The 27,144-nt window shown below is 29.4% G+C and overlaps 3 protein-coding genes across 4 annotated transcripts in view; all 3 read left to right on the top strand.

Annotated features, from left to right (window-relative positions):
• The window catches only part of LOC111617991, a 39,983-nt gene extending 34,846 nt beyond the window's left edge, over positions 1-5,137 (top strand). Inside the window, exons 7-9 of the mRNA XM_023359398.1 lie at positions 1,823-1,979; positions 4,775-4,880; positions 4,956-5,137. Of these exons, the coding sequence (XP_023215166.1) occupies positions 1,823-1,979; positions 4,775-4,880; positions 4,956-5,137 (445 nt within the window). The remainder of the gene's footprint in view (positions 1-1,822; positions 1,980-4,774; positions 4,881-4,955) is intronic.
• A 1,905-nt stretch (positions 5,138-7,042) lies between these two features.
• On the top strand, positions 7,043-21,192 carry LOC111617996. Of its 2 annotated transcripts, XM_023359404.1 has the most exons (6): positions 7,043-7,180; positions 7,256-7,484; positions 12,035-12,219; positions 16,522-16,625; positions 19,075-19,155; positions 19,236-21,187. In XM_023359404.1, exons 1-6 carry the CDS (start codon positions 7,090-7,092, stop codon positions 19,824-19,826), a joined length of 1,281 nt encoding a protein of 426 aa, XP_023215172.1. In that variant the 5' UTR covers positions 7,043-7,089; the 3' UTR covers positions 19,827-21,187. The 2 variants fall into 2 exon arrangements, with proteins under 2 accessions (XP_023215172.1, XP_023215173.1); XM_023359405.1 differs by lacking the exons at positions 7,043-7,180; positions 7,256-7,484 and adding an exon at positions 8,360-8,488 and having other exon boundaries at positions 19,236-21,192.
• A 2,636-nt stretch (positions 21,193-23,828) lies between these two features.
• The window catches only part of LOC111617995, a 97,472-nt gene continuing 94,156 nt past the window's right edge, over positions 23,829-27,144 (top strand). Inside the window, exon 1 of the mRNA XM_023359403.1 lies at positions 23,829-24,235. Within this exon, the coding sequence (XP_023215171.1) occupies positions 24,215-24,235 (21 nt within the window). The 5' untranslated portion in view covers positions 23,829-24,214. The remainder of the gene's footprint in view (positions 24,236-27,144) is intronic.

The raw sequence follows: 27,144 nt of genomic DNA, 5'->3' as shown, positions 1-27,144 counted from the left end.
ATAACACCTACTGCTGAGAATCAAACAAACTGTTTTTAATTTGATCAATTTCTGGAATGTTTACAATCATTCTATAATTGAACCAATATGCAATAATAACAAATTCGAATTTAAACGGTTTGAACATTTGGTTAAAAAATCAAAATATATAAAAACATTTATAACAATGTTTGAAAAACATAAATCTTTCTTATTGCATATACTTTAATTAATTAATAATTTAATTAGTTTCTTTTCTAGAGATAATTACAGATATCATAGACAAAGATGCTTATGATAATTATGCTTACTATATGATGTAAAAAATTAAATAATTCTATAGCAATACAAATGAACTGGGGTTGAAATACAAAATGTCCACAAAACCTTTGTACAGTTGTAAAGTATTTTTATTAGCAACTAATGTTTTCAATCTTAAACAGATCATCTTCAGGTCTGAATACACACCAAATTAAAATGAAATAGAACATACTCATTTAAAAATAGAAATAGAAGAGTCTCTATCTAAAGCTTGGCAATATTTACATGAAAAACAATTATCTCCCATAAATTGATGTTAAACATGGTTTATAAATGTGGATTATAACTGCATATTATATTTAATTTAAATGATCTTATTTTAATTTTCATAAATTTAAATTGTTTCCAATATTTTATTTTTATTGTATTTTATTTCATTTTCTATCTAACTTACATTATGTATTTGTTTATTGGTTATGTTCTATTCAGGGCTGTGGAGTCGGAGTCGGAATCAGAGTCGGATGGCAAGGAAAAGTCAGTCAGAGTCGGAGTCGGTAGATTTTTACGCAACTTCACAGCCCTGGCAGGGCTGTGGAGTCGCGTAAAAATCTACCGACTCCGACTGTCGGAGTTGGAGTCGTGGAGTTTAGGTGTTTTAGCCGGAGTCGGAGTCAGATGGTAAGGAAAAGTCGGAGTCAGAGTTGGAGTCGGTAGATTTTTACGCGACTCCACAGCCCTGGTATCGTGGAGCAAAAATATGTTTGAATTTCATGTCATATCCTGAAAATTTCGTATGCTGGGGTGTTCATATCCTGAGGTACCACTGTAATTATTAAATGGAGTCATAATATAGCCCAATACATTCTGGCAGATTGTTTAGCATTACTAGTAATTTTTGTAATTAACAAATAAAATAAAAAAGTATTAAAGGAAATAATAAATACACATCACTAATTTATATCTTCTAATTTTAATATTTATTAAAATTGGACAAGTTTGTGTAGTTGAAAGAATATTAATTCATATTATCTTAATTATAAACTGGCTTTCTCCATAAACTTTTGCATCAACTGTTCAAACCAAATCATCATTTACCACAGACAGCTAACTGCTCTGCACCTTGTCAAAGCATGTTCTCATGAGCTTTGTTGAATGTTTGATTCATTTCCTTACTCTTTCCTTACCAAAATGGCATGAATAATGATTTGTGGTAGTTTGATCATAGACCTAATCACATTTCTTGCATCTGAAAACAACAGATAACAGACCACATTTCACAATCAATAGCCCACTCAGTTGTCTTGAACATGTTAAATGCATAGGAAAAAAAAATGTACACACAATTTAATGTTCTTATAATAGCAACTTGTTGATAAGTAGTGAAGCCAAAACATGTGTGAAATCACATCTCAGTGCTGTAGCAAAAATATTCACAAATGATAATTACTTTCAAAAGACACTGATATATAAATTAATATTCATTATGATTTTTTATTTTATTTTATTTTATTAATTGATTAAATTTATAATCATAGTATTTCGAAAAAAATTTTTAATAATAATTTCTTTAACTTAGAGTCACTCTACCTCTTCAGCCATTATTACCAGTACATTCACATTATTTAGCTACTACAAGTTTAGATGAATTTGGTCCTTTGTTAAAACTTGATTTAAATAAAGAGAATGAAAAAGAACAATTGTTTGAAGTTTCAGACATGTTTTCTATTTCTTCTTTAAAGGTATGAAATGTTATAAAAATAATATGAGATATAATTATTTAAAATATAAAAATTAATCTTATTTTATGAAATTAAATATTATTAGACTACATTATGATTAAACAGAAATTAATGATTTAATGGTTAACTAAAATATAATCTTACAACTTAAATAAGATATAAGAGAAAATCTCAATAATTAATTTTATATATATTTATTGACAGAAAAGTTATGCACCAAGGAAGTATTAGAATCGAATGAATCACTTTTAGTGAAAACATAAAGTGATCACAATATTATAGCTAGAGCTGTGCTAAACCAAAAAGTTGATATCAATATCAATTAGGCTTCATACTGAGATTTCTTCAAATTATCAATAATCAATAGACTTTAATAAATACCAAAAATTATCAAATATCAGAAATTATTGATATTTTAAATAAATTCCAAACTGATAAAATAGAACTTTTATAGACAATTTTGTCTATTTGTATTGGTTATCAATAGTGATATTGGTAATTCAGTATTTGTTAATTATAATAATCAATTCCTTTCAACATAATAATTTCCATAGCTGTTGGAAAATTGCACTAGTGTGTTAAAAATTCTCAATGGGGTTGCTGCAGTTTTCACAATTTAGTTTTGTGCTTTTAATAAGATTGCCAATATTCAGAGTAACAAATTCCAAACATAGTATGAAAAAAAACACCAGTTTGAAAAAGTGATGAGCCTAAAAAAAACTTACAAACTTGAAAACATTTTTTCTTTCTCTTGATGATGATGATGATAAGACAGATGGTGAGGTGATTAAGATGTCAGCCTACCACTCTGAGAATCTAAGATTGAATCTGGGTAAGCAATCCCTGAAAGTTTCATGAACAATTTATTCGGAATATGTTGGGCCTCATCCCTTGCTACCATGCTACCCCCGTTATGGACTGACCAAATCTACAATAGATATAATTAAAACAAGTTCTCTTAGTGCTCACAGGAGAGAAAGAGAGAAAAATGAGAGAAATAAATGCAAACTGGCAAGAACAAAAATAACTCAGATTACAATTAACAGTGTCAACTTCTCATGAGGAAAAAGAGACAAGCTAAAAGAAAAACACATAACTCCTTATTTATTTTTCAGAGAATTTCTAAACAATTTTTTAAAAATAACTAAAATTCTATAAAGTTCAGAAAATTCTGAACAGTTGGCAATTCTAGATGATAATAAATATATCAAACCAAAACTATTAAATGTTTACAATATCAATATTCTAAAATCTAGAATATTGATATTAATATTTGATATTTATTTATAATATTGATATTGGAAACATTTATCAGTTTTGGTTTGATACATTGGTTATCAGCTCAGCACTAATCATAGCAAAGGAACTATTTCCAGTGAAACAATGATACAGTTTAAAGGAATCTTTAGTATTTTATAAGAGTGCTTATTGTCTACATACATGTACCAATATGGTCAAGCATGGCAGTATACACTATCCTCAGACAGATTTTACCACAGATGATGCAAGTGCCACGATTCAGATTGCTCGCTCACAGATAGTCAAAACCAACATCTCATCTAGTCCCATAATGCTCAATGGGTATAACCCATTGTTATTTGTGGGACCTTTGTGGAATCTGGAGACAGGGCAGGACAAGGTAGTAGAGCAACATGATATAGACAATCCTGGGAAACCCTAGCTGTGTGGCCAAGCATTATCTTGTTGAAAAATGATTGTTTGCAGCTCTACCAAGAAAGGCAACACATAGAGGGTGCAGAATTTCTTAAACATACTGTCGTGCCATCAGTTTCCCTCACACCACTACTAGGAGTGATTGACTGTCATATGAGAATGACTCCCCAGAATAGCATACAAGAAATGAGGGCAGTAAAGACAGGATTGAAGTGTTCTTCACACCAGTGGTCCTTCACACACTAAATCAATGATTGTCTATTCTCAAACAGAATCAGGATTTATTACTAGAAATGATATGCTGTCAGTTCATAGTAGACCATGCTTCTGTCATAGCACTAGTGTAAACAAAGTAATGATGTTGGATGTTGACATGCTAATGGAAGGATATATAGTAGTCACTGTTCATGCAAATTTGTCTCTACTATATTCTGCCAATGATGCAAGAAGAGACAAGTTTCTATAGTGAGCATGCTTCCATCTGTCTTTGGATGGTGAACAAAGACATCATTTCAGCTGTTTGTGTTTATGTTATGATCAGATGATGATCTTTTCTGATGGTTTATTTGGGATGTTCAGACCTGCTCTCTGTGTATGTCCTGGCATATTCACTGGCCTAACACCTNTGCGTTTTTGATTGCATTTTAATAGGGTACGTCAAGAGAATGTACACTAAGACGGGATTTTTCGAAAAATTCCCCCCCACGGGGGAAGTGTTATACATTTATAATAGCGGGTCTGCTAGTTAAAAATAAATTTCAGTTTGAATTACTGAACTGGTCTTGTGATTATTGTATTTTCTAAGAACATTTAAAACAATTAAACATGTTTTTAAGTTCAAATTGATTATTTTATATTTTAAATTGTTTTGCCTCTTTGCAACAGATAAATTGTAACAGATAACAGATATTTAATAAAGGAACAGAAAAATGAAATATTCAGAAATTTTTCTCTGGATTAAAAAAAAAAAATTAGGTTGCTAAGACAAAACTGAAAATAAGATTTACTAATGATTATATTTATCTATATTAGCATTAAATGATTAATATTACATTGTTTTAAAATTAATTTATTGTCTTAAATAATCAATTATTCTCAATCATTAAAACTTTTGTTTTTAGTCTATCTTTCAGTTGATGGAAGTTCAACAATCAGAATTTTATCGTTTATTTTCATTGGGATTTATTCCAGATGCTCTAGTAGAAATGAAACAGGATCCATTATTTGGTAAAAAGAATTTAAATAATGTAATATCTGATAGAAGTATTATACATTTAAAAAAGTTTTAATTGAATTTTACAGCACTAAAGACATTCTCACAGTTAATACCATTTATTAAACAGTTACTAGATGATGATGATAAAACTCTTTCCTTACTAAATTCAGCATTTAATTATTATAAAAGCTTAGAGATATCAAATCTCTTATCTGATGAAAGAAATTTACCAAATAAATTAAAGAATTCTCCATATTCTACAATGTGATGTTTAATGTGATGATTAAAAACTGCAGAAAGGAAAAGGCTATAGCTTTTTCCTTTCTGCAGTTTTTAGTCATCACAATGTATTTAAGGTTTAAAGTTGAAATGGTAGTATTCATTACAAATTTTGAAAAGATTGATTCTTGATCTCTTTATATGATATATATGAGATAGGATCAATTTTTAAAAATATTATTATTATTATTATAATTTGGATCTATAAATGCATTTTTTTTAAATGTGTCAGTTTCAATCAAATTTTTAAAATATCTTACAAAGATGATAGGAAGGCTAGATGCAGAATCACTCAATCATTTTGAGTTTTAAAGTGGATTGAACAGAATAAATGATGATGCTTGACAATTTGAAAATTATCTTTCGTTTACCTATATTTTTACATTCGTAAGATGTTGACTTTTAATATTCTGTGTTAATAACATAGAATATAATATTTTCTAAGTTGTCTTACAAAGGGAGGTTATGGTATGGTCCTCAGGGATTTCAATAATATTGCTTTGTGATAAGCCTTGGTGTGAACTTTTATTGAGCAAATGGAGAAAGCACACTTCTCAAATATTTTCAAGAAAATCAAAGTTAAAAATTTCCTAGCAACTTATAAGTAAGTTTTGCAGAATCTTTCATTGAAAACCACATGGTTTAGCTGCAGTATGTGTTACTTATGTTTGTGAAATCATTGATTCATGTCTCAATGAGTGAACTTTTTTTGCCAAGTCAATGCAGTTTTTATATAAAATAATTGTAAATTACATGGGTTTATATATATAATTTACAATTATTCACTGAGGACCACATCATAATCTCACTTTTAGATAAAATATTTGAATGAGAAAAACTGAAAATTATCTTATTTTTATTTAAGTGAAATAGTCTATTAGTAATGGTAAAAATTAATATTTACTATTACTGACAAATTATTATATACAAAGTGATGACTCTTTACCTACAGTGACTAAACTAATTAAACTTTTTTAAATCTATACAAATATTATAAAGAGGTAAAGTTTGTAAGTTTGGATATAGGAGGTAATCTCCGAAACTACTCATCCAATTTCAAAAATTATTTCGCCAATATTTAGAATGGAACTTCAGGGTGGACATAGGCTGTATATTATTCCATTAAACATTCATATAAATTAAAAGATATCATCTAGGATTAAGGCTTTTATGTCAAACAGATGGTGCTAACTCCACAAGTACGACGACCTAAGTCTGTTTTTCTGTGACGATGAACTAAAGCAGGTCATCTTCTATCTACCTATATAAATAAAAATGTAATGTCGGTTTATTCCTACCAATTCCTTTGAAATTTTGACACAATGTTGCATTCGAATACGCATGTGTTTTTATATAATATATATGTTGAAATCCTCCCACAGGGGGAGATGGACAGGATTAAGGCTTACCATGAACAACTCTGCTTCTATTTATACTATTTTAGATACTGTTTTTTGCGTTTTTGATTGCATTTTAATAGGGTACGTCAAGAGAATGTACACTCCCCCCCACGGGGGAAGTGTTATACATTTATAATAGCGGGTCTGCTAGTTAAAAATAAATTTCAGTTTGAATTACTGAACTGGTCTTGTGATTATTGTATTTTCTAAGAACATTTAAAACAATTAAACATGTTTTTAAGTTCAAATTGATTATTTTATATTTTAAATTGTTTTGCCTCTTTGCAACAGATAAATTGTAACAGATAACAGATATTTAATAAAGGAACAGAAAAATGAAATATTCAGAAATTTTTCTCTGGATTAAAAAAAAAAATTAGGTTGCTAAGACAAAACTGAAAATAAGATTTACTAATGATTATATTTATCTATATTAGCATTAAATGATTAATATTACATTGTTTTAAAATTAATTTATTGTCTTAAATAATCAATTATTCTCAATCATTAAAACTTTTGTTTTTAGTCTATCTTTCAGTTGATGGAAGTTCAACAATCAGAATTTTATCGTTTATTTTCATTGGGATTTATTCCAGATGCTCTAGTAGAAATGAAACAGGATCCATTATTTGGTAAAAAGAATTTAAATAATGTAATATCTGATAGAAGTATTATACATTTAAAAAAGTTTTAATTGAATTTTACAGCACTAAAGACATTCTCACAGTTAATACCATTTATTAAACAGTTACTAGATGATGATGATAAAACTCTTTCCTTACTAAATTCAGCATTTAATTATTATAAAAGCTTAGAGATATCAAATCTCTTATCTGATGAAAGAAATTTACCAAATAAATTAAAGAATTCTCCATATTCTACAATTAATCTTGCTATTCATAGTCTAAATCTTCACTTAAGAGCTGCTTTGAAAAGGTAAATACTTATATATCATTATTAGGCCTTTTTAATATTCCTATATATTTTAAATTTACATTATATTTATTTAATAGTAAAGAAATTATATAGATATATGTACTGTACATAACAATTCTATAATTACTGTCATAGTAAAATTTAGAGCAGACAACTTGCTTGCAAATGATAATGAAGTTTATTAAATGGATTAATGAAGCAAATAAATAGAAATAATTAAACTTTTAAATGCAAAAAAAAAATGAATCTACAAAAGAAAAGCAAAATCACAGTTTACTCTCTGGAACAGTTTAGTTACATAAGCATTCCTCTATTCAAACAGTTTTTTTTTTATTAACTTTTGTGAGAATATGGAGTTGAGAGATTATATTATTGAAAAATTTATTTAAATTTATTTATTTTTAGCTAAATAAAAATAACAATGTAAATTTAGACATTTCATTAATTAAATAATGAGCAATTTCAAATTCACATTTACCATCTAATATGCAAAATTTTAGTTTTAAATGTCTAAAATCTACAAATTATTTCAAACATTTTGTTTGTTTTCCTATTTTTTTAAAAAAATGATTTTCAGATTGAACAATTAGGCCATTTATTGTTAGATTCAATAACCATTGTTGAATCTAACAATATAATATAAACAAAAATTCACATATAAACAAAAAATCTAAATTTCATACATATATAGAAAGATCATCATTTCCCAATGAATACTTACTCCTTTAAATACAGTTATGATAATATTTATTACTGGTGTTTATAACAATGTGCATCACAATAATTGTTATTAATTTTCGATAGAAACTTACCTATCAAAATTTTTATTAAAGTTGAAAAAGGAATTTCCTTTTTCTCTAGAGGAAAGCCATTTAGTTCCTCCAAAAATGATAGCTAAAGTGCAATGTCTCTCTCTCTCTCTAGAGTGCAATGACTTCTGTTGTGCAGCAGAATTGTAGAGAACTTTTTGTAATAATTCTATTGTATGGGATTTTCTATGAAAGGTAAGAATTCATCTTAAAACTTGTTCTTGCTAAAGCTTTTGCCAATGCTTCAGCCAATACTCTCGTCCCTCTCCCAGTTCTCTACTATGGCTTGTTCCCAAGAACTCTCAACTCTCTATGTAGAGCATGCATGTACTAATATAATTTTATTATGTAAATTCTCTCTCATCAGGGATAAATTTAGTAGGTTGGAATTTGATGTTATCTTATAGAAATATCAAAACCAAACATTTTTTATTTTATTCTTATTATAGTTTTTGAATTTCCATTTAATACATATATATGATATAGTTCTTGCATAAATAAATATATAGATATATTCTTAATTGTTGTACTATTTAATTAATGCCTAACTCCATCGTCGGCCCACATAATTCACTAATTCACATATCCCATGTTATTTAACATATTTAAATTAAACCATCCTAAAATTCTGGTCAAGTTTTTAAAATACTTTTTCCACTCAGAAAAGAACCAACTCACTAGCTAGGATGTGAAATAATAATTTATCTTAACTGATGTCAGGACTCTTATAAAGAAGGATTTCACAGATCTTTCTTCTTTATTTAATTTCCATTCTGTATGTGGGATGGGGTTGGCCCAGAGTCCCCGCTTTTCACAGATTTGTATGACCTCCTCTGCTTCATGGCATTATTAATTATAATTGATGCAGTAAATCTTGTTTAAAATTTCATTTTGCATAAATTTTATTATGAACATAATTACAGTTATATTCAATAGAAATTAATGAAAAAGTTTTTAATTTTTAAAATTTAATTTACATTATATAACATTATATCCATTGTTACTGTATGTAAAATTATTTTATATATATTATTTTAATTATAACAGTTACAGCTTGTGCTAGACTTTTGTGAATACTTAATTTAAAACTATTACAATGAGAAATAATTTATCACATTAATGAAATTGTTCTACAGGTTGCCTTCATTTTTTGCCACTTAACAAAATAATGCTTGTTTCAAATTTTCTCCAAAAAACTCAACAAATTTTTTTTTCATAATGTGCAGAATATTTTTTGCAAATGTAGAAGAATTAGCAAATTTGATAGAGCATTTAGATGCACAAAGAAAGGAGGAAATGAATGATGATAATCAGTGTGTTATAAAGGTATTAACTACTGATGCCCTTAAGTAATTTCTAATTCCAACTCATTGATAAAAAAATGTTGCAAAGTGGACTCTCATTAGGAATTAAGTGACTTTGTAAGAATTAGTTTAAATGAAGTCTTAGTACCTTATGAAATTCTGAAGAAGAGGAAAAGAAAGACACAACAAACAATTTTAGATTTTTTTATAATGTTTTATGAAAGTACATGATTCTCAGTCTAACTTATCATTGATGGATGACCCTTAACTAGGGTCATCCATCAATGATAAGTTAGATCTGTTCTGTGATGACAAGTTATATCAGTTCTGTGATGATGACCCTTAACTAGGGTTATCATCACAGAACTGAAGTTGTATGCATTGACACTGCTGTATGAGATAAACACAGTGATGGTATAAAAATTGCATCATTGATTTCAGTTATAAAGAAATAATAATAATACAGAAATTATAACTTATTATTCTTACTGTGTATCATTCTTGAATCGTGTCCAGTATCCAATCTCACAGATGGGCTTAACGGCCAAGCCTCTGAGACAGTATGAAACCTTAAACAGTTTGAAGAAATTTTCTGACAGTATGGCAAGTTACCAGCTTTTTGTAAAGATCTATATAAATTTGAGTGAATGTGTATTGTATTCAAGCTTTTAGGTAACAAATGAGGGATAATTCCTGTGGACTTTATTCATTTTCTATAGGTGTTTTATTTCTTGAGAGTTCAGTATATTTACTTAGTTTTTCTGTACAGCTATTTTGTACATTGTGTGTTTGGCATAGTGATGTCAATGATATAAGTTAAAATTAGTTTAGTTTTGTGCACTTTCTCAATGATGTTGATGATATTATTTTGTGTTTGTAAAAGATTCAGTATTAAATCTGTTATTGAAAAATATATACACTGTACAAAACAGTAGAGCATCGATTATCCGACCCCCCTATCAACCGTCACATTGGTTAACCGACCACATTCTAGTTGACAAATTCAAATGTCCGCTAGTGATGTGGCGCTACAATATTTGACTATGTCTTGGCTACTTTAATATTATTTTTGTTAAATTTTTGCATGTTTTAGCTGGCAACACTGGCTCAACCATGAAAGGGAGGCCAGTATTTAAACGAGGCTTAATTTTCTAATTCTGAGTGGTTGTTTGTTTTGTGAGCAATAAAATAATTTAAAAATAATTTTTAATGATACAATAGCGACGATTATTATTTTTAAAAAAGTTTTGTTAGGCTTAACATCAATGAAAATTCAACGTGAAGTAGGTTAATAGCGATATACTATACTAATAATGTATTTTTTCATACTTTTCGGTTATCCGACCAACCCCAGTTACCAATTGAGTCAGATAGTTGATGCTCTACTGTATATTCATTCATGGATGCCTGGAACACATCTCTATTTATTCCATAATAAAATGGATTTATTTTGCACCAATTTTGTTTTTGCTGCCTCCTCCTGAAATATCACTGGCATAAAATGAGGCCATCCTTTACTATATGCAGTAGAACGTCGATTATTTGAATGCCGATCAACCAAAACATTGGTTAACTGAAAGCATTTCAGTCAGACTGTGTTGTGCTGAATCAAATGTTTTTGATACTAGATTAACTTCTAAAGTATAATTTCTTTTGTTTTTATATTTTTCAATATTTATTTTGTTTGTACAGAATAAAGAAATAATTTTTAACAATACAATAGCCATGATTATTAGAGAGGTTGCGGCCGACGTTTTCAACACAAAACCATGTACGTAGGACTTCGTCACCGCCTTCCTGTAAGCCTAGAAGTTTGACAATGGCATTTTGAATGTTGAGCATGATTCCACTGATGTTCCAAATGTCATTGTCAAACTTCTAGGCTTACAGGAAGGCAGCGCTGAACATCCGATGTACATGTTTTTGCGTTGAAAACGTTGCCCGCAACCTCTCTATTATAAAAATTTTTGTTAGGCTTAACATCGACAAAAATTCAACGTGAAGCGACACACAACAGAGAAAAATTTAAACATGGGATATATTAATATACTGTTATTGGGATATACTTATATACTATATTAATAATGTATTTTTTTGTACATAATCGGTTATTTGAAAAATCGATTTTCTAAACAACCCTAGTCCTCAATTGATTTGGATAATCGATGCTCTACTGTAATATCATAACGTAAATTGGCATTAACTCAATTATTTTCAATGTTTGGAGGAAGGCAATCATAATGATTTATACATCTCATTTCTGTGTAAGTTATGATGGATATTGATAGAATAGTAATTTTTTTACACTAAATGAAATGATAAGTATTTAAAATTTTCAGATATTTATAGTGACAATATTAAGCATAATGCAATTGATTATAAAAATTGTTCAAGTACAAATGAATATTACTTTTAAATAACAATTTTATTTCATTAGAGTTTGGGATGCAGAATTGTTAATGGAACAAATTGAACAAGATGTGAATGAAGAAACAAGATCACAGATTGATGCAGTTTTAAATCCTTGTCTGAATGAAGTAAAATCTGAATTAGATGCAGGTAAAGAATGCTTAGCTGAAACTGAAGAACAACTAAATCTTTTAACAGGAAGAAAATTGCCAGGTAAAATTTTTATTCGCTTATGTTGAGAAAAGAATATAAAATGTGATTTTTCAATATATTCTGAATTTTATATTTTTCTAATTAAAGATAATAAGAAAGTAAATAAAAATTATTTATTATCCTTCCTTGATAAATTATAATAAAATATAAACAATCATTATTTATTTTCCACATGATTTTATTGAAAAAACAAATTTTTTCAATTGGGGGTTGCATTACCAACATTATTGTAATTCCTTTTCTATTAGCAATACTTGTGTTGTAATGAAAGCTAACTATAGTCCACATAAGATAAATATTTGATTGACATTTCTTTGTTTACATAACCATGATGCCTTTAAATAAGAATTGCTTTATGATTTGTATTTTAAATGTTCTAATTGTTCAAAATATTTTATTCTAAAAAATTTCTTTTGAAGAACTTTATTATAGAAATTTCTGAAAATTGTAAATTAATGATTTAAGAAAAGTAACTGTGCCACCAGGGTACTAATTTTCAATTGCATTTTGTGTTCCGGTTGAGTGGGGAAAGGTGAATATGAAGAAAGTGTAGATGTTGCCAGTATCTAGTGGACTAGTAGATGCTAGTAGAAATGGGAAGTAATAAATGGATGCAGGTAATCTGAAGTCACAAACAGAAATTACATTGATCTGTGGGCATTATGTTGTTTTGTGTTTGAAAAGTCAAGAGGTGAATTCATGTCAACCTCTTCTTATTTTTTGTAATTGCAGTGTACAAATGTAAGAGCTAAGTACATAAAAGGCATTTGAGTTATTAATTTCATAATTTACTTTTTACTTTAATAAATATTATTTATAGCACTCAAAATAGAATCTTCTTGGAAATATTTCAAACATGTAAATGGTGCTAGAATATGTCAAATTAATGATTTAAGAAAATAAATTAAAGCAGCTGGTGGCAGTACAAATGAGTTGCATACTCATTTAAGAACTATTCACAGCATAAATTTATTAAAAAGGGACTGAGGTAATTCTAAAGATGAAAATTTAGTTAAAAGTTCAGATATTCACAATAGTGGAAAGTTGACTGTCTTTTTTCAAAAAGAAAATTGATGATTAACAGTAATTATTTCTCACACAACAGCTAGGCATTGTCTTCTATTCTCTAAAATCTATATGTCTTATGATATTTGCTGCTTTCTAAAGTCTAAAGGCTAAGTAAATATTCCAATGTCTTCAAGTACAATTAGAGAATAGTATTGGTTTATGCTAAAAATTCAAAAATGAATTTTGTGAGAAATATTTTCTTGTAAGAAAAATGCAGCTTCATTTAGCATAACATTAAGTGAATGGACATCAATAAAATCTCACTGATAAATATAAATGTGCATAGAATGAATAAATTATGGAATCTTGGTCTAGCGAGTTAATGCCTTTCTGTTAGCATTTTTTATTAAGAAATATTTGAAGCTAAGTTAGCAATGTTCAGTATTTGTTGCAAAGACATGTTGGTATTACCACAGGTAGAGTTGCAGTAATGAAGAAAAATTTGTTCATTTATTGCCATTGATTTATCAGTCATGTCTCAACAGGCTGTTGTCAAAGATCTTTACAGTTATATCTCCATGAATTGAAGAGGAAGATATCATGGATTCTGCAGATGATATTTTGAATGAAAAAATTAAAATCTTATAAAAAGTTTGCAGAGGCTCATCATATTCATAATTTTTAGTATGTCCATTGTTTTGAGATCTTTGAATGCCAGACATGCCTATACAATAGTCAAAGTCAGTATGCATAGCTGATAGAGTTTGACAGAAGACCACATTGTCAGGTTGATGGAAATAAGATGGCTGTTTTCTCACTATCTGGGCTGTTCTAACCAGAATGTGAGGTGGTGTTGGGCCAGTGAATATGCCAGGACATACACTCACAGAGAGCAGGTCTGAACATCTCAAATAAACCATCAGAAAAGATCATCATCTGATCATAACATAAACACAAACAGCTGAAATGATGTCTTTGTTCACCATCCAAAGACAGATGGAAGCATGCTCACTATAGAAACTTGTCTCTTCTTGCATCATTGGCAGGATATAGTAGAAACAAATTTGCATGCACAGTGACCGCTATATATCCTTCCATTAGCATGTCAACATCCAACATCATTACTTTGTTTACACTAGTGCTATGACAGAAGCATGGTCTACTATGAACTGACAGCATATCATTTCTAGTAATAAATCCTGATTCTGTTTGAGAATAGACAATCATTGATTTAGTGTGTGAAGGACCACTGGTGTGAAGAACACTTCAATCCTGTCTTTACTGCCCTCATTTCTAGTATGCTATTCTGGGGAGCCATTCTCATATGACAGTCAGTCACCCCTAGTAGTGGTGTGAGGGAAACTGATGGCACGACAGTATGTTTAAGAAATTCTGCACACTCTATGTGTTGCCTTTCTTGGTAGAGCTGCAAACAATCATTTTTCAGCAAGATAATGCTTGGCCACACATAGCTAGGAGTTCTCACAAATGTCTGTCATATAGCTTTACTTCCTAGGCCTACTCTTCAGATATGTCATCCATCAAGCATTTGTGAAACCAAATGAGAACTAGAATGGCCATCTATAATTGTGAGCAATCTAAACTGGCACTTGCATCATCTGTTGTAAGATCTGTTGCAGGATATTATATAGTTCCTGTATGCCTTCGTGCTTGATTGTAAAAGCTCTTATTGTCTAGATACATGCAACAATACAAAGTGCTAAAGGTTCCTTTAAATTTTTCTTTAAATTTGTTCTCTTTCTTTGATATTGTAATTGCTTATTACTATTATTACATTTGAACTTATTACCATTGTCATAATAATTCACACTGATTTCATTCAATTCAAACACATCATTCTTGGTGAATAGCTTTTTTTGCCAAAGATTGTATATGTATAAAAATAGAGAGCCATTAACATTCATGTCGCCATTTTAATTCTCATGACAAATAAATATGAATTAAGAACAAAAGCTTTTAAAAGAGTCAAAAGTATTTTAAATTCTCAGTTTAATTGATATAAACAATAAAATAGCCCAAAAATAAACAGTATTAACACACTGACATCAATTTATGGTAAAGCAAAAGAAATAATGTTTACATAACAGATATTTTGGATAAACTGAATATTTAAACCAAATTAAGATTTTGATGTTTTAAATATAATCTAAACTATTATAGTATAATCTTCATATTTGTGCATTTCATATATTTGCAACCAATTTTTTGTATTTGCAAATCTAAAATTTGCTTTGTTGAAGGATTAATAAAAGTAATGAAATAACAGTTAAAGAGCATTAAACAATTTTTAATGCCTTTATCTTAAACATATTGTTTACTGTTAGACCATATTAGTATATATTGTTTGATAATTTCTTGAATTATTTTATATAACTATACACAAACTTCTGATACAAATCAGAAGCCACATTATTTCAATTCAAAACTTTTCCCCAGAAAGTAGTTAATAGATGACTGGCACAACTCTATTGTTAAAAGAAAAGTATGATGTACAGGGGCAAGCACTATTAATTTGAGATGGAGAGCATATATTTTAAATTAAATAAATTATAATAATATGATTAAAAATTGTAGCCCAGTATTGTGACAATGTCATAACAAATAATTGCTTGTTACATATTAAATTTTATATACACTTTAAATTGCTTAATTCTAATTACTTGGTACAGTAGAGTCCCGAAAACTCGGCCTAATGTGGACCGAAGGGTGGCCGAGTTTGTGAAAATGCCAAGTTATCGGGAATGGGGTTAAAAAAATAAGTACGAGTGTGGAGTCCTCAGAAAATACTGTACTGTACTTGTATGTATTGTTTGCTTGAGAATACAACAAAGAATAAACTGCCCAAATACCCTTAAACAAAGGAAAAGTACGTACTTTATGAAGGCATAGAGCCATTACTACATGAAAATGAAAATTAATGAATACACAGTGTACAGTAATTTACCGGATAAGACAGACCTCAGAAAAATACTTTATGAAACATAAATCTGTCTATAATGAAAATGAACTAGGGGTTTTTTCGTCCTACCAGTGTGTGGCTGAGTTATCTGGACTGCTGGGTTATCGAGTGCCGAGTTTTCAGGACTCTACTGTAATATTAAATCAAATACTTTAAATATTTTAGATTTATTTTATAAGTTAAATTAATTATAATTATAATTAATTTATTTATGTTTATTGTATTAAGATGTTGAAAGTTTTACAATAAATTTGTAAATTTATTGTCTAAATAAATACAAAATAAAAAATGTAATCAATATTTTTATTTTGCAGTAGATAATTTACACATTATTCCTCCAACAAAATGCCATTTTCCAGAACAAGAATGCAAAATTACTCATTTAATTGAGTTAGATGAACCTGTTATACATGATCAGGTAGTTAAAAATTATGTTCAAAATAAACTATAACTATTTAAATAAATGTTTGTTTTCAAATATTGAGTGTAATATTGACATTTAAGTCAATTCAAGTCAGAGTCTGTATTTGTGATACAAGACTAGGTCATAAATACAAGAATCACAGAAAGCACATTTGAAAAGACATGACACTTTAAAATGATACTTGTAAGAAATGCCACATTGTATACAAAACTACATAACATGTCATGTCTGAATAGGATACAGATTTTATCTTAATTAATATAAAATGAGTTTCAGTTCAATAGAGCTAAAACATGAAGAAAATAAATTCAAACTGTAATGACATTGTTTTTAGTTCTGGTTTAGGTTTTCAATAATGTGGCAGAATGTAAGAGTTTTATTTATAATGTACAGTGTTTATACAATCAAAAAGGATTATTGTTGACAAACTAGATTCATCTTCACGAAACTGAATTAACATGTTGTGTGCTTGAATTTGGTCTTACCTTTTTAAAATTTTTCATAATTTCATTCAGTGCCATACTTGACATCACTATTTAATAGATCTTAAGCAGATTAAAAGGAATGAATCGGGTTGTGCAACAAGTTCAAAATTTTTATTTGTGGCAATCTAACTGAGGTTATGGAAGAAGAAATTACAAAAGAACTTTGCAGTGAGGAACTTTAGAAAAGTTTTCTCCAATGACTTTTTGATAGACCTAGAGTTCAGAAGTCATTTTGTTCAGTTTTTTTTTTTTTGGAAGAAATTGGAAAATTTGGTACCATAAACTTGCACACTACATCAACTACTCATGCATGCATTGCTCCAACCTGTCTTGATGTCTGTACTGCTCTCATTCTTTTCTTGACAATCCCTGTGAGAACAGAAATAATAGAGATTGTTCTCAAAGCTAAAAATAATTAAAACATATTTATGAAACACACTTTTTCAGGAGAGGCTATGGAGCTTATCTCTTTTCTGCATTGAGTCAACCTGAGCTAAAAAACTAGATGTAGAAATTATATCATCTATTAATATATTTGCAGCTGCCAAAGCTTGAAGAAAGTGTTTGTAATGTTAACTAAGGATACTTTTCTTTGAGCATTGTCTTCATCTTCTGACATTTTTTTAATGTTTGTTTAATCATTCAGAATCAGTGAAACATTATATGTTGATGTTAGTTTGGTTATTTTGTTTTATTTCTTCCTTTTCCTTACATTATTTCAAAATGTACAGCTATCAGAAAAGTCAGGCTTCTATACTTCAGTTGCAGCAATTATATTTCGTTTTTTAAATAAACTTTGATTAATTCATTTCTTTATTATTTTGTTTCTTTGTTGTAAATAAAAATATTAAATCCCAGTATTATCATTATGGAAATTTTCATTATACTTACATGAATCAAATGTCTCTGATCCACTAACCTTTAATTCTTTAGCTCTGAAAATTTCTTCTTTCTCTGTACCTGGAGACAAAATTGTTTTACTCCTCAGACTACAAAGGGAATTTGTATAGCAAAACCAGTCAAACAACTTTCCCTTCAACCAATTTCATTGTGAATGGATTAAGCCAATTTTGACCAATTTCATGTTTAAAGAGCTAAATATAGGCTTTTGCAGACTAAGCTAACTTCTAATTCTAGTACTTACGAAACCATGCCATAATTGTTACCAACTTCTAATGTCGATGCAAATTGCAAATAACCAAATTTTGAAACACAGACCAGTATAGGAAAAATTTAAGTTTCCAATTCAAACTTTTATTGAGAGTAAGTTATTCATGTTATCATAAATATTATCATTAAACAATTAGTCTACAAGTACTTTTGAAGTTGGAACTGAGCAGCTGAGCTTCAAGTAGCTTTAGAGTTAGGTAATGTGACTCATTTGGTCATATAAATCATAAGAAGAAACATAATCCATTTGTGAAACTGGCATGAGTGATCTACAAGTATGCAGCCACTGTGACTGGGAGAGGGTGGGGTGGATGGAGGAAGAACAATTTCGAAGTGTAATTACAGTACAGTTGGAAAAAGGACCTTTATTGCCACATTTGCACAGATACCAAAAATTTGAAACTGCACTGCTAGCAGCAAACAAAAAAATTTTCATAATTTTTAAAACACTTAATAATTTTACACAATGGAAAAATTGTTTGATGAGCTTGTAATTGCAATTTAAAATTGTTAGATCTTACTTTCAAATTGACATTAAAAAACACATAACAATTACTTGCAGAAAATGACACTATTTTTTAATTTTTACTTATCATTAGTTGTAATGTATCATTGAAATTATTTTTTATTATGTTTTTAAAAATGTAAAATGTTAATTTTATTGTTAATGTGCAATTTGTAATATTCAAATGTTAGTGTATATTTTATTATTACAATATTCAAATTAATTATTTTCTTGAAGTTTTTAGAAAATTTTCAGATTTTTAAAAGTTTTGGTTTAATTATAGGTATTTGAAGCATATACAGATAGAATAGAAATGGGGAGATCTGAATTGGAAGATAATGAAATATATACAAAAGAAGAGAAGGTAATAATTATACTGTGTATAATCAAAAATAAATTCATTTGAGATGTTTTCTAATAAAAATTAATTTTTGGGTTATATAGATAAGAATACAGAAAGAAAGAGAAGCTTCTGTGCACCTGCTGAAAGAATTAAGATCAGTTCTTGTAACAAAAGCTGAAGAACATAAGTTAAGAGAAGAAAAGGCTTTAGGCATTGTTCAAGTCAAAAAATTAAATCTTACAGAAATAGAACAGTCTGAATTGAGTAAAAGTTTACAGCATACAAAAGAAAAAGTACATTCTGAAGATCAAATGTTAGAAGAAAATAGTAGTGAAGGATCACATCAAGGAAATCACACAGATAAAAGTATTGAAACTTTGAAAGAAAATGATGAAATTGAAAGATGGGAGCTATTAACTGAAAAGGAATTAAATTCATCTGAAAGTGATAAAAATGATGACAAATCAAAAAGTGAAAATGGTGATGATAATAATAAACATGAAGTTAAAAATAATGAAACATCTATAGATGTTAATTATACTAGTGTAGATGCTTCATTTGCTTCTTCAGTTGCTGCACTTGCTGCTGCAAGATGTAGAAATTTAGGACTTCAAATGCAAACATTTTCAACAAAAGAAACTGAAGAGTGCTATGGTGATGGTGGTGATGATGATGGTGATGATAGCAATTAATTACAGAAAAAATATACATATTTCATATTTAATATATACAATTTTATAGAAAAATACCTTTGAAAATTTCAAAATTTTAAAAATATTTTCATATAAAAGCAATATTGTACACTAAAGCAATGTTAATTAAACTAAAGCCCAAAACAAATTTTAAGAATTAACATGAAATTATATTTTATTTATTAGTCAATAAATATTATTTTATTAACTGTTTCATAAATTTTTTATAGTTTGTTAAAATGATCAAATTGCTGTGATGAATTATGATGCTTTAGAATTTTAGACTTCCCGGGTGAACAAAACAATCATAAGGAATCATGTCACTGAGTTTATGCAAGGTATTCATCCCTAAAGGTTTGGTTATGTCATTCCAGTTAGTTTAGACACAACCACAAAAGGGACACCAATTTTTTTCAGTTGTGGCTGAATAGCTGAGCCCATGATGGGTATTAGTGCTATAAGGTAGAGAGAAGTTTCAAAAAAACAAAAAAAAATCCAAATTGTTGTGAAAAAATTTAATAGGATTGGAAATAATTAAAAAATAATAATATAGAAAATATGTAATATATTATTGATTATTACTAAATTTTCCATAGCCTACGAAGTTAAGAACTTACTAGAAATAATTTGTGTTTTACCTTATAATTCTAGATTAGTTTTCTAGATGTTCAGCTACATATAGGAAAAATAGCATAGGTGCTACTATTAGCAAAAATAAATTTCTAACATTTGAGTAACAGATCAGAACATATAAATACATATATCAAAACAAATTAAATATATTGATAGAATGACTAAAGATATATTTAAACCATGCTAACGAAAACTGATACCTAAAATAGCATTAACAGTTATACTGTATAACTAAAGAATGAGTAATTATTCAGTTAAATGTAACTCAAGAAATATTTGTTCTTTAATTATTTAACTTGAATGATGATGATTTAGTGAAACAGCTTCTCAACAGTTAAATAATCAAATTAAAGAATGAGTTTCTCTTGAGTGTTTTTGCTTAGTAAATAAAATATTTAATAAGCCAACAACTAAAATATTTAATTCAAATATATTTTACTATTAATTGCATGCTTCTTGTCATTAATTACTTGCATAAACATAAGATGTAATCCTGGAACAGGATTAGGTTACATTAAAGGTGTTTTACCTAAAAATTGTGATTCACTTTTCTCAACATAACAAGTCCTAGTTCATAAGAATATCCAAAGTGGACAAAGACATAATATATATATTTTACTTTATTTTGATGATGATGACATTCTTATTTAACTTTTTTCCCCGTGTAAGAATTTTTGCATTTGTAAAGATTTTTCTGAATCAGAAGGAATATTTTAATTGGTTTAGTTTTTTACATTTGTAGTATCATGTTTATAAAATATCTTTAACTGAAACTTCACTATTATTAATATTTTTAAATTCTGTTCATATATGGAATTTTAAAATATTTAGCTGAATTATGAATAACTCATATAAAACATGGTCAAACAAAGAATATTTCATTTTCAAATTATCTGTCATGAAAAGATTTATAAGGAATTGCACACAATAACAACTAACTATTAAACTGGCTGCTTATTAAATTCAATTTCTTCAACCTTCTTTTAATGCTATTTTCCTCCTATGTTTGTCTATAGTTATATCAATATTTGTATTATTTTGTTGTTAAGTCTGTTTATTCATCAAATAAATTTCAAAATCTCTGGAAACATGTTTGTCAAACAATAGATCAGTCAATAGCTTTATCAAACATTCAAGACTGGAAGAAGCAAATGATGAAAGATACATGTGATTTAATATTTTATCTCAGAAATCAGATAATTCTATTTCAAATAGTCATTATTTTATTAATAAGTATATAATGATTTTTAAACAAAATTACACTCGTTGAAACGAATAAATGAATGTTTTAAGGATAATTTTACCATGTAAATGCGAAGTCCAAGAAAATTTGTATTAAATAAGATTTCTTTAAATGCATTAATATGGCGGCCAAAGATACAAAACATAATTATTTTCACGCTGACTTTAAAATGCATTGCGTCTGTTCTTTCAATTGTTATGAGGAAGTCAACAGATGAGCAATACAAAGAACAAGCACTCATTAGCAAAGAACTGATTGACACAAAATTTATAGAAATCCAGATTTCTTAAACTGTGTTACTGATAAAATCTGTTGTTTCTTATATGATCCGAGAGCAAATGCTCCTGATCGGCATGCTAATTAGCCTCTTCACCAAGACAAAAATTTCTGTTCAACAGATCCAACAGGAATATAATGCTTGTGACAATGAAAAGCCTGGTGCATCACGAGTTCACAGCCGACGGTTGACCCGTTAACAAGAAGTCCTACATTGGCATTTTCGATCGCTTTTGTGACACAAGACGAAACCAGTCGCATCTCTGGTAAATAAAAAGCTGTATTCTTCAACAAGACAATCTCCGGTTCAGCCTCTCCTAGTTGGTTAGAAGCCTATGTAGCAAAACGCCAAATATCTATACTTTCATAATCTCCTTATTTTCGCTGGCCTTCACTCTCACAAATTTTCATGTCTTAATTAATTAATTAAAATGAAAGCTGCACTGATGGGTCTCACTCAGATTCAAATTAACAGAGGAGGTGGTGAAAAGTGCAGCGACGATTGCACTCATGATGATGATGCAAAATAGTTTATAACTTGTATGACTGTTTTAATAAGTGCTGCGTACATTGGCAGAAGTATGTAGCTGCAGGAGCTTATTTTCAAGGTTTTTCCGTAAATACTTGTACTATTAACTTAATAAAAGTCATATTCAAAAATAAATTGAAGTTTTAATATCACGTATATCTGCCGCAAATATCGCGTTATTCGAAATCATCAAACAAGTCCTTCACACTCATACAGGTTATCTAATAATGAATGAGCGTAATTTCACATTTGAATTAAACATATTGTATGACATCAAATAACTAATGATAAATTATTATTTTCGCATAGCTTCATATCCTGAAACTATGCTTATGGGATAAAAGGTTAGTTTACATACATAGAAAATCAGAAGCAAATCTGATTTCCTTCTTGGTGCTTCTAGTTCATATTAGGAGTTATTTAAATACTAGAAAGAAATCAATTTAGATCAGAATTGCTTGGTATTTTTATGTAACTAAAATAAGTTTTAAATTACTTTAAGTCTTTATGAAAATAAATGTTTTTAATGGACATGCCCTAACGTATAGATCTAAAGCAGGTCAGTTGTAAAACTTGTAATTGAATTTTCAGCCTTCTTATTGTTAATAGTTTTTTATAATGATTGTAGATACCTATTTATGAATAAAGAGGGTTTTAGGGACTGAAATGCATACAAGAAATAAAGTTGCATTCTAATAATATAAGTATCATTTTGATATCCTCAGTAACCATGTGATAAGTCTGATATCCCCGCTACATAATGTATGAAACACTTTTAGTCATGGGCGTAACCAGGAAGGGGCATGGGTGGGCACGGCCCCTCAGTCAACCTGGTGCTCTTCCCAGAAAATCACAGCCGAAAAAGTGTTGAGCCGATTTGCAAAAAGAAATAAAAAGCTGAAGCTAATTTAATTGCGCGTAGCGTACCGCGGCCCGCAATTAATCTCTGAATAGTGGACTGAACTTCAAATAATTGGCTGAATGGATCCGCGATAATTCTCTACAACCTGACAATGTGAAGTTATAGGAAAGTTGAGAAATTCTGATCCTAAAAAGAAAAGGTCAATGGCCTTCTGTGGAACCGCTCAAAAAATTGGTCTTTTGAGGTCAGAACATGCACTAATAAATAGAATTAATTTTTACGCATAATTTAGCACCTAACTTATAAAAACGTAATTTTAGGAAACTTGAGCTAATTCGTGGCTGACTGCGAATTAGCGATGAAGTTAATTTACATACTGCCACGTAAGTATAGAATCGTCATCTTTCTCGCAAGTTTCAAGTGTGAAAGTTTTTTTCCCCTCTTTTTTTTCCATCTTTTCCATCATGCCTCGTGGTACTCATTTAACAGACTTTGAGAAAGGGCAAACTGTAGCATTAAGAAGCACTAATTTAAGACATCAGGCAGTAGCAAACAGCATCAAGCGTTCGAAAAATGTAGTTCAGTCAATTTCTGCAAACTGTGGACTAAAGCGTAGAAGTGAACGTCCTTACCCCGCGAGACCGCAGACGAATTGTTAATGCAACCTCTAATTCTACCCAGTCTATGCATCAAATTCGGGACGATTTGCGTGTTCAAGTACATCACGAAACCGTACACAACAACAACAACAACAACAACAGCAACATTGTTCGGTCTCGAATGAGAAGTGCCCCAGCTTTTAGGCCTGAGCACAAAGCTACCCGACTCGATTTTGCTGGAGAAATATGGTCACTCAATGGAATAAGGTAAGTTTTTTGTTTCGTTTAGTCCTATCGTGCTAGCACAAGAAATAACAACCTTTCTGTCATTTCGGCAATCTCAGACGGTATCGGTTTTGACTGAGACTGATGCATAATAGAATGTACAGTACCCAACATGAAAGTATGAAATCCATTTTGGTGAATCTTAAATTTTTTATGATTCAGAAATGATAAAATTCAAAGAAACAAATAGCATATAAAATTAATATCATGTTTATTCACTTGATTATTGATATTTTGCATGGAAGTGATTTTAAAATTTTTAGTTAAATTTTTCAAAATTAATGAGAACAAATATTTAAAAACGAATTATATATATATTAATCGATGAATCTGTCGTCTTCCTCATAAAATGAATTAGACTTTTCACAATCGATGCTTTCTAAGTACTCTTTTACTCGCATTTTTGCTATTTGCATCTTTGTTTTCATTTCTCTATAATTTCTTTCTGTGGATCTGCTCCAATCCGCTTCAAAATCTTTGGCACTTATATAATTACTACAACTTGATGAAGCGAGAGACAATTCGCTGACACTCTGACTACAAATATCAATTATGTTTTTGTCATAGTTGTTTGGTGACAAAACAGAATTTTTTTCGTTCTTTCCAAAAAGAGAAGTGACACGTCCAGGTACCAGTATATGATCTTGCGATTCTATGCCGTTTACTTGTTTTAATCTATCGATAACATGTTTCAGTTCTAGCATAAATGGCTTAATTGATTTGTATTCTTTCATAAATTTATTCGAAGCCATTTTCGTTTCCGTTGATAATGCATTAATTTTTGTGTGTAAATTGAAAATTTTTTCTTCGTTGTTTCTTATTAATTCATCCAAATTTGTGTAATATTTAGTGAATGCCGGATACTCCTGTGTTAACATGTGTTTTAGTTTTAATTTAACATTGGTGTTCTTTTGTATCTCGTCTTTTAAACCTTTTAATGAAGTATTGAATAAGTGAAAAACCAGTTGATTTTTTCTTTGACGATAATAACAACTGACTAAATAAAGGAATAAAAATAGAGAAATAGCTCTTGAGTTCACCAAATTAAAATCGTAAACATTCCATAAAATTTCCATAATGATATCTATCAATTCGTAGGCAGTATGTTTAATATAATCTTTTGTAAGGTTGTATTTATATCTTCTTTTATCTTCCACTACGTGCCACTTAGAACAGTAGAAACCGGTGATTATATATATGAGGAGGCAAACAGTCAAGATTTCAAAAATTAATATATACGGTTTCATGATGATTGTTAAAATTGATAATTAAACAAAAATATTATTACTGTATTGTTAAATAATTCGAAACAATTTTAGTTTAAATAAAATTGTTATTTAATTTATTCGGTTCGTTTTCAAAAAGAAAAAAAAAACAAATTAAAATTTAGAATTTTTTTATTAAATTATAATAACATGGAGTAGTTCATGCTTCATTATGTATCCTGTTTTTGCACTGCATAATAGTAAAAAATAAACAACTTTTGATATTGCCTAGCAATAAGCTGTAATTCTGTAATTTCGTTCTAACATTTTTTGAACATATCAGTGCGAGGTAGATGTAAATTTATATTCGGCTTGATTATAATACACAAAATGTCAAATTATTAATATATGTAAGTAAAGTTCTTATTTGACGCATTACGAACAGCGAATCAAAATTAAATTTTTCGGTAATGTTTGACTCACAATTTAATCTGCCAGAAATGTAGGCCTATGTCAGTGACACTGTCATTCAGCCTACACAAACGTACGAATGGTATAAGTGGCAATAAATTTCAGACGGCAAATCCTATTCAAGTAGATCAGACTCAATACGAAATCGAAGAAATTTTGTGAATTCGCGAAGATATCAAAAATGATAGTAGATAATCAATATATTACAGATAAACTACTATCTATTCGGTTAATACTGGAAATTTCTGGTAGCCATGTGCTGTACACACCTGAAATTCCTCTGTAAAACTGCATAAATTTTAATCTAAATCAACTCCGTCTTAGTAACCACTGGCCGCTTCACTTAAACTGTTAAATAGATGTCGGGTATCGTTAAATTCCTATGCGTAGCTCGCGAAGCTTAAGAGTGTTCTGTATGTGCTGTTGTAATTTTCCCATGGAAGCCAATGTTTCTACTACATGGGGCGCAACTCTAGTATAGGATAAATAATACGATGGGCGCATCTTCCTGTATTTTCTCTTTTGAACTCTCCGTTTGACACAGATCAGTGAACTATCAATAGACATCGATCGGAATGACAACCAAAAGGCCTTATAACGTTTCCTTCCAATGAATGCAGTTGCGTATCCAAAAGAACACCCCAGAGAAGCAGCAGCGCGGAAATTCAAAGGGCATCCAAAGCGAATTTGCGAGTGGAAGAGCAAGCGTGACTCTCTTAAGGCTTTCAAGAATAAGAGTGAAACAAAGAGGCCGGCGGAAGGAGGGCGCAAGATCAGCGAAGAATTAGAAGAAAAAGTTCTGCAGTGAATCTGTGAGCAGCGAGAGAAAAATAACCGTATCTCCAGACAGATGCTGATAAACAAGGCAAGAGAAATCTTCATCCAGTTAGATGAAAGTGATAAACAAAACGCGGTATTCACAGTTAGCACAACTGGAAAAATTCATAAAACGTAAATACAGTAATACCGTAATCATTTTGCTTATGGTAGTAGTTAGGGTTTCTCATTTCCCGGTCTTTTGCTTGTCCCGGGATTCCGGGATAAAAGTGAACTGTTTCCCGGGATCCCGGGAAATCCCGGGATAGAATTAATTATTTTTAAGGTATACAAAATATCTTGAAATCAAATGATATAATTATTTTCCATTTTTTAAAGTAATTTTAAAGTTCTGTAACCTCCAAAATCATATTAATAATGCTGTGTAAGGTCTATAGG

This window comes from Centruroides sculpturatus, unplaced genomic scaffold, assembly GCF_000671375.1.
Source record: "Centruroides sculpturatus isolate CEXI.00-Female unplaced genomic scaffold, Cexi_2.0 scaffold36, whole genome shotgun sequence".
Lineage (NCBI taxonomy): Eukaryota > Metazoa > Arthropoda > Arachnida > Scorpiones > Buthidae > Centruroides > Centruroides sculpturatus.
The sequence above is the reverse complement of the archived record's forward strand: the minus strand, read 5'-3'. Positions and strand labels throughout refer to the sequence as shown.

Coding starts and splice junctions, on each gene's coding strand:
- LOC111617996 (XM_023359404.1), top strand. CDS start 7,090: ATGGAAGTTCAACAATCAGAATTTTATCGTTTATTTTCATTGGGATTT. Junction 7,181..7,255: donor GAAACAGGATCCATTATTTG/GTAAAAAGAATT, acceptor TGAATTTTACAG/CACTAAAGACATTCTCACAG. Junction 16,626..19,074: donor AACCTGTTATACATGATCAG/GTAGTTAAAAAT, acceptor GTTTAATTATAG/GTATTTGAAGCATATACAGA.